Below are 8,584 nucleotides of genomic sequence, written 5' to 3'. Positions count from 1 at the left end.
TATATATATATATGTATATGTATGTGTATATATATATATATATATATATATATATATATATATATATATGTATATGTATATATATATATATATATATATATATATATATATATATATATGTATATATATATACATATATATATGTGTATATATATACATATATATATATATATATATATATATATATATATATATATATATATATATATGTATATATATATATATATATATATATATATATATATATATATATATATATATATATATCAGCATTATTCGCCCATTCAAGAATGACCTTTATGGTGGGAAAGTAATCATTTAAAGATTTTATAACGTGTTTCACTTTGTAATCTAATACTTATAAAAAGGTAGTTGAACATGAATCCTCGAAACTTATTGCAGCACTATTTTCATAATTTATGGGAATGTCCAGGATCCCAAAAGGGCGCCTGTAACGTTGTAATATCAATAATATGCGACACTTTGATGAACATCATCTTTGCTGTCGCCCCAGCGATTGATATCAACGGATCATCGGTCTTCTGAAGTTGCATGATATATCAGACAGGCTCTAGAAGTTAGAAGTAAAGGTATGCAAGATGTGCTGTCTGTGTAGAAGGCAACTAATGGCGATGAACTTTATGCAGATTGCAGCGTTTTGAGCATACAACGCTTCTTCTAGTAGTGTGCCCACAATCACTGTGTTGTGTTGAGAGCAATGAGGAGCCAAGAACTTATTTTATCTTCTTCAGGAAAACATCATTCTCTCTTCTCTCCTGTTGAACAAAGAACAAGCTCATTAGGAAATAGACTTTGGCTGGGTGCAGTGACTCGGCATAAAAGCTAATGACTGAAAGCAGAGGGGACAACGAGGATATATTTAATTCTGTATGGAAAGAAATGATATATATGAGAGTTAGGCCTACAGGAAGAGAGAAAAAAAATGAAGGGAACTTGAAATACTGAGATCAAAACCCACTTGAAGAGATTCTAACCAAATAATGAGATGAATAAAAAAAAGAAGTGAAGGTAATGTAGTGTAAATTGCTATAGTTTACATATCAACGCATCTCTATCACTAACACAATGAGATTCTCTGAAAATGTCTCTGGTTGGATAAATGATATTACAATGGCATATAAAGTAATTGATTGAAACTACGAGTAGCCTATGTATGTAAGACAAAGCTAAATTAGAAAGGTCTCTCTCTCTCTCTCTCTCTCTCTCTCTCTCTCTCTCTCTCTCTCTCTCTCTCTCTCTCTCTCTCGCTTTTCCTTGAAAAATAATAACCAATGAAAAACTATTGTAAACAAAACCTTAAAGAAAATAATTTTGAATCGGTATAGTTCTTCATAGGTCCATCATTTGCTGAAAGGAATAGGACAGAAAGAGAGAGAGAGAGAGAGAGAGAGAGAGAGAGAGAGAGAGAGAGAGAGAGAGAGAGAGAGAGAGAGAGAGAGAGAGAGATACAATGCAGACGAAGAAGAAAAAGGAAGCAAACTCACCATTCAATATCATATCTGCATCCAGTGGAATCCTTTGCCCTAAGATCCATCTCTTCCCGTAATGCTTTCTCATCTGGTTCTTTTTCCGTTGGGAGACAGATGCTGAATCTCACTCTGACTCCCTCTAATGAGCCCAGAAGTCTGATGAACTCCTCTGGGCTCCTCAAGAAACACCGAGGAAATCGGATTTCATAGAATGAACTGAGGGGAAGAAGAAAAATGGAACAAAATGAAAGGAAATGGAAAAATAGGAGGACCGAAATGACCTCGCCACTATTCATTAAATATTCTTTTGTTTTCATCTTGTTTTGTTAAGATGGACAGGTACATTTACACTAACATAAACTACAGTCTACACACAATATTACAATTTTTTATGAACTTACTTTTAGTGATCCAAAATTGGATATACATTGAAAACAAAAGTAAACATTTAAGTAATATTTGAAATATGTACTTATAGATATAGGTTATTTAACAGATTTTGAAGCGAAGTGAAAAATCTATTTTTGGGTGAGAAGGCCCTGTCGTCCTGATGGAAGGTTCCTATTGGTAGCTTTCTAAGGGATATTTGGCTACAGTGATATTCCCAGAGAATTGACCTTTAGGTCTCCAGAATTCTAATTCCTGGCACGAATATCCTTAAAATTTCTCTTAAGGATATCGCATAAAATCAGGGGACGTATATCTTGATACGACACATACCAATCTTCACCCGAATAGTGTTTTCGCTTCAAAGGGGGAAGTGGCTAAACTGAAGGGGAGCCGTTATCAAGGTTACCCTTCCTTCCCTACATGGCTCCAAGATGGCGCTCATTCCTTGTAGCATTGAGCATGGTGCTACAGATATAGTAGTTTCGGGAGGGATCTTGCCTAAGCCCTTTTCTTATATGGAAAAAGGAGGGCGGGTCCATCAGGACGACATGACGATCTCACCCAAAAACAGATTTTTCGCTTCGCTTCAAAATCCATTTTTTGGGCTCGAGCCATGTTGTCCTGATGGAAGTGTACCAGAGAATTACTTGAAAGTACTGTATCTGTGAATTTCCATACATGCCTTAACCTTGGGACAATTTTTTCTATGGTAATCCGGACCATTGAGACATATGACGTTACCGTTATACGTCACTACCACTAATCATGGAACAATGTTAGGGCTTCCTGCCCCCTGCAGGGAAGAGTCATACTAGACAGTAGAAAAGGGTCTCAAGGTTTGCATATATTGTATGAACAAACATAAGTATCAACTAGATATAAAAAAGTCTCACGGTTTGTATATGTTGTCGGAACAACTAAGTATCAACTATATCCATAGTTTGTAAGCATACAATCATATGAGGTTTACTTAGGTAAATAAGTAAGAGAACTCTGGCTATATTTATTGTGCTAATTGCAGGGTGAAATAAGACGCAATTACACTCTAATAAATAAATGATCAAATGGAATAACAAGTGTAACATGTTAAGGGAATTATACGTACAATGTAGACAGAAAAGTTTTTTCTACCTGAAAGGGAAGAAATGATTAGTGCCACTCTGAAATTTGAAAATTTTGACAAAATTTTCTAATATAATTTTCTGTAAATGTTGTATACTATCAATACTGTGTACTATGTACACACGGCGCAAGTATTATCTATATAATCCCACACCTGAGATTCTGAACAGTCTTAGTGTCACCATGGTGACACCCACTTGAAAAGTATCGTACTGGAAGTGCCAACACCTTTTCACCCTAATTGATAGTCCCAATCAATTCACTGTTCATCGCAGCACTAGACGACCGGTTTTAATACACTACCTGCCACCACCACTTAATGCTCCAGTTTGTGCACTTGCTTTGCATAGTGTTTGTAGAACACTCTGGATGACTTCCATCTAGTATATGAGCGAAGACGCTCAAAGTCCATATACTGAAAAAAGTTCAGTGATGAAGCAATATTTCTTGGATCATGACCTGCGGGTGGACTGTCAGGATCCGCTCTGCGAATGAAGTAGGTGAGCTTCGCCCTCAGTTGTTTTAGGGATAAGTTTGATCCTGCAGTTTCTCCTTTGAAGAGCTGTCCTCCCCTGAAGTCTGAAGTTCTTCGAAGATAGACCTTTAGACACTCTACTGGACACAGACATCTTCCTTCAGAGGGCAGATTCTCCAGGGACCCAATCTTTTAGTGGGTATCTCGTTCTTGGCGAGAAAGGTTGGATCAGGAAAGAGATTCAGTTCTCCCACTTCTGTGAACTGAATGTGGCCCTCATTTCTTGATAGGGCTATTATTTCACTAACTCTAGCCCTGAGGCTATAGCGAACAGGAAAATAACCTTTTGGGTTAGATCCTTAAGAGAACAAACTTCATTGTTCGCAGTTGAAGCATAATGTAGGATCTTGTCCAAGGACCATGAAATGGGCTTCAGAGGAGCTGCAAGCCTAAGTCTAGCACATGCCTTCGGGATCTTGTTAAAGATTTCGTTCGTCAGGTCCACTTGGAAGGCGTATAGAAGAGGTCTTGTCAGGGCTGACTTGCACGTAGTTATCGTGTTGGCGGCTAGACCTTGTTCATGAAGGTGGATAAAGAAGGACAGACAAAAGTCTATTGAGATTTCTTCCCAAGACAATTCATGTTGTCTTCTAGTTGACTTGGATTTGTATTCTTCTAAGAAGTTTTTACTGCCTTTTGAGATCCCAAATCTTTTCTTAACCGCTAAGGCGAGAAAATCATGAGATGAAGCTTTTGGGTTCTCTGTGATGAAGCGAAGACAGTCGACTTCTGAACCTGTTGAGATAGTGCTGGGTTCCGTAGAGGGACCAGCCTCAGCTTCAGTTCCATCACTAGAGGGAACCAGTTGCTCTAGGGCCACTTTGGGGCCGCTAGAGCTGCCGTGCCCTTGAAGGATCTCAGCTTGCTGAGGACCTTCAGCAGGAGATCGGTTGGAGGGAACAGGTAAATCCGGGTCCATTTGTTCCAATAGAGGGACATGGCATCCGTTGCCTCCGCCAGAGGGTCCTCGTATGGGGCTACATATCGAGGTAGTTTCTTGTTGTTGCTCGTCACGAAGAGATCGATCTGCAGTTCCGGGACTTGTTCCAAGATAGAGGAGAATGAGTCTGCGTCTAGGGACCATTCTGACTCTATCGGCTTGAGCCTGGATAGAGCGTCCGCTGTAACAATGCGTAACTCTTGTAAGTGAACTGCTGATAAGTGCCATCTCTTCTTTTTTTCTAGACGAAAGATGGCTAATATCATATGGTTGATATGGGGCGATCTCAAGCCTTGTCGGTTCAAACATCTCACTATCACTTCGCTGTCCAAGATCAGCCTGATGTGGACTTATCTACGAGGGGAGAGTTTTTTCAACGTCAAGAGGACTTCCATGGCCTCCAGAATATTGATGTGAAAGGCCTTGAACAGAGATGACCAAGTCCCTTGGACTTTCCTTTGATGGGAGTGATCTCCCTATCCTTCCGTCGAGGCATCCGTGTGGATGGTCACCGATGGCAGAGGTGGTTTCTAGGGCACGGTCCTTGTTAGGCTCTTGGCCTTCGACCACGGCTTGAGAAGTGATCATAGTAAGGCCGGTATCGGTCTTTTTAGATCTCTTCGAGCGTTTGATGCATATCTTCTCCAGACTCCTGATGCATCTTTCAGCTGTGCTCTTAGCGCTGGGTCTGTTACTGCTGCAAACTGGAGAGAGCCCAGTACTCTTTCCTGTTGGCATCTTGAGATCCTGTCGGATTTCAGCAGTCTCTTGACAGACCCTGCGATCTCCCTCCTCTTCCCTGAGGGAATGGAGAGGCGGTGTGACCTCAGGTTCCAATGGATTTCCAGCCATTGAAACTCTTGAGCTTGAGAGAGTCGAGACTTCTTGAAGTTGATCTTGCATCCCAGATGTTCCAGGAACTGGATCACTTTCTTGGATGCTTGTAGACAAGCCGTTTCATATGCTGCCCACACCAGCCAGTCGTCCAGATACGCTGCTACCTGAACACTTAGGCGTAGTTGTTGCACGACTGCGTCTGCAAGTTTCGTGAAGATCCTTGGGGCTATGTTTAGTCCGAAGGGTATGGCTCTGAGAACATACTTTTTCTTCTGTAACTTGAATCCTAGGTAGGAGGAGAGGGGGCGACTGACTAGAAGGGTAACAGGGTCCTTAAGTGTTGAAGGGTTAACATCCTGAACTTGCTGTTTTCTATGAACCCGTTGAGTGACAACGAGTCCAGAATGACTCTGAGTTTGTCTGAGTCCTTCTTGGGAACACAAAACAGCCTTCCCTGGAATTTGATGGACTTTGCTTTCCTTATAACCTGTTTGCTCAAGAGCTCTAAGGTATATTCTTCTAATGAGGGGGTGGAGTGTTGGAAGAATTGAGGAAATGATGGTGGAGACTTGTTCCATTTCCATCCTAGTCCATTCTTGATTAGGCCGTGGGCCCAAGGATTGAAGGTCCAACAATCATGAAAATATTGGAGCCTCCCTCCTACCGGAAGCATCTCCTTGCTTCAATTGTCCGGAGGGTTTACCTCCTTGACCGCGTCCTCCCCTACCTCTTGAGGGATGTCTAGAGGAGCCCGATCTGGATCCTTTACCTTTCTGCCGAAAGGCAGTGGTTTGCCTCTCAAACCCGGGGTTGAATGCTGGTGACTGGGCAACCAGCTGTTAAAGCACCACTTGGAAGGTGGTCTGTGGTTGGGCCACCGCGGTCATGATGGCTGTGGGATGTTGTTGAGCAGGCCGAGGGGGAAGTCTAGACTTCTTCGTCTTCCTTTTAGGTTGGGACCTGCATCCGGGGAAGACTTCGTCTTTGAGGAGATGCCCCACTTCTGGAGAAGGTTTCTATCTTCCATGGTGGCTTTCTCAACTACCTCTTTGACTACTTCGTTCGGGAAGAGGTCTTTACCCCAGATGTTAGAAGATATCAGCTTTCTGGGTTCGTGTTTCACTGTTGCAGCAGCGAACACCAACTCTCTACAGGCTCTCCTAGCCTTCATGAAAGCATACAGGTCCTTTACTAGGGTAACCATATGCATTTTGGCCAGGATCATGAGCATGTCTGGGGTACTTCTTTGGCCTGCACACATCTCTATGCAGTTTTGTAGGGATAAGAAGGCCGCAAGTCTCTCCTTCGTCTCTTGTTCCCTGCGCAAGAGAAAGTCAGAAAGTTTATGGAGACTTTAGGTAAACTGTCGTCCAGCGATGTCTGCGTCCAGTTTCCCTACTGAGAAGGTTAGGTGGACTTCCTTCCATTCCTTCTCTTTCATGGGCAAGGCTAGCGACAGAGGCCCGCACTCCTCTAGTGCAGGGCATGGTTTGCCTGCCTCTACTGCCTTGGCAACAGTTTTAAATGCCTTCGACGTAAAGGGGAAGGCTATTGAAGCAGGAGCAAGAAAGGTAGGGTGTTTCTTGCTCAAGGCGGACACTTTCGAGTTTGAATAGTCCGCCTTTTTCAGGCTACTCGACAAAAGACCATGTGCCTTATCGTGGTCGAAAACCATGACCTCCTTCGGTTCCGTCTCCTCTTTTGGCGTTGGTTCATGCTTCAGTTGAATGAAGCAATCAGGGTAAGCGTTAAAGCTTGGCCAAAACTGGATGGCGTCTAAGGGGACGGCTCCCATCTTCTCCGAGATGTAGAGTTTGCCGTTAGTAATCGGCATAGACTCCGCATACCTCCAGGGATTGGTTTTAGAGCAGGCTGGGAGGTCTTGGACTCTGAGTTGCTTGTATGACCCTCGGGAGGCGGTAAGTGGAGCTTCACGGAGCTCTCTCTCGAGTCTCGCTTCCCTTGCTTCGCCTTGCTTGCGAAAGTTCTCCATTAAGGCCGTAAGATGGGTCAGTGTCTGGCTCATGTTGTCCAATGGAGGGGTAGAAGCTGAAGATGTCGAGGGTAACAGCTCTGGTGTCGGCACAGACGGAAGGGACTCCAACTCAACATCATCTTCTTCCGGAGGTAGAGTAGACTCCTCCTCAGGATCATCCTTTAGTAGATCCTTTTCAGTGTCTGTCCTTCAGACATCCTTTCCTCCTGTTGGATGTCCATGCCTTGCAACGCCTCACTGACATCCGTCTCGATGGCAATCTGGACGCAGGGAAGTCCGGGTCGTGCTTGGGGCACGACAACTTCACTACCCACTTTCGGGAACAGCAAGCTACGCATCCTATCGTTAGGTAGGTATGGTCCTGGAGAGTTCTTCTGGAACCCTCGTACCCACTTGCGCAGCTTTACTCGTGCCGCATCCCTCGACTCCGTTGACTTGGGGTCGTCGAAACCTTCGGTCACTAAGGTCCGGCAGATGTTGCAGTCCTGGGGGTCCCAGTACCACAGGGTTTCGATAGTGATGGTGCAAGGGGTATGAGACCTGCACGCTTTGTGACTGTAGAAGTTCCTACTCCTATGGTTGCAGAAGATTGCATCGCATTTCATCTGGGGTTCCTCCTGTAAAGAAGGGAAAATTAAATGAGTATGCGGTTGTTTATCTCACATGATAAACAGATTATGCAAAATGTTAATATTTTAACCATTATAGCTTAGGATAGTAAGCTAGAAGGTAAATAGGAAAGACACATACTTATGTCTCCTTTCCAGCCAATTGCTGTGACCTCCCACCAATATTGAGGTTATAGAGTTTCCTTTATCAGGGCAAACTCAAAAGAGAAGCGTTCTAACCTCTAGGGATAGAATAGGTGTATACTGCCACTGACCCTTCTTAAATTATTTAATATTGTGGGGTAAGTTATTAACTGATTTATAATCAGAGTATTGAAGGAATTCTTTTCTGTCAATATAGTATTGGTCTCAGCAATAGACTGTGCAGGATACACAAGGTATGTTGGAAAATAACTACTGTATAATATATACTATAGTTTTCTGTCTGCAGTATATACCATACTGCAAATATGCTGGCTACTGTATAATCATATACTGTAGTTCAGCCGGCATTTTGACTGCTAGGCTAGCACCTGGCGGCACAGTCCAGCCGGTGACACGGGTAGTACCTGACGGCACTGGTCCAGCCGGCATGTCACCAACTGAGTAAGTACCTGACGGCACCAGTCCAGCCGACATGCTGCTGGCTGGGTTAATACCTGGCAG

At 43.1% G+C, this 8,584-nt stretch overlaps 1 protein-coding gene across 1 annotated transcript in view; it reads right to left on the bottom strand.

Moving 5' to 3' along the window:
- Positions 1-280: 280 nt before the first annotated feature.
- Positions 281-8,584, bottom strand: part of LOC137629497 (uncharacterized) — a 21,416-nt gene continuing 13,112 nt past the window's right edge. Inside the window, exons 5-6 of the mRNA XM_068360850.1 lie at positions 1,506-1,706; positions 281-776 (exon numbers count right to left, since the gene is read on the bottom strand). Of these exons, the coding sequence (XP_068216951.1) occupies positions 749-776; positions 1,506-1,706 (229 nt within the window). The 3' untranslated portion in view covers positions 281-748. The remainder of the gene's footprint in view (positions 777-1,505; positions 1,707-8,584) is intronic.

Source organism: Palaemon carinicauda, chromosome 37, assembly GCF_036898095.1.
Source record: "Palaemon carinicauda isolate YSFRI2023 chromosome 37, ASM3689809v2, whole genome shotgun sequence".
NCBI lineage: Eukaryota > Metazoa > Arthropoda > Malacostraca > Decapoda > Palaemonidae > Palaemon > Palaemon carinicauda.
This window is presented reverse-complemented; position numbering and strand designations above follow the sequence as displayed.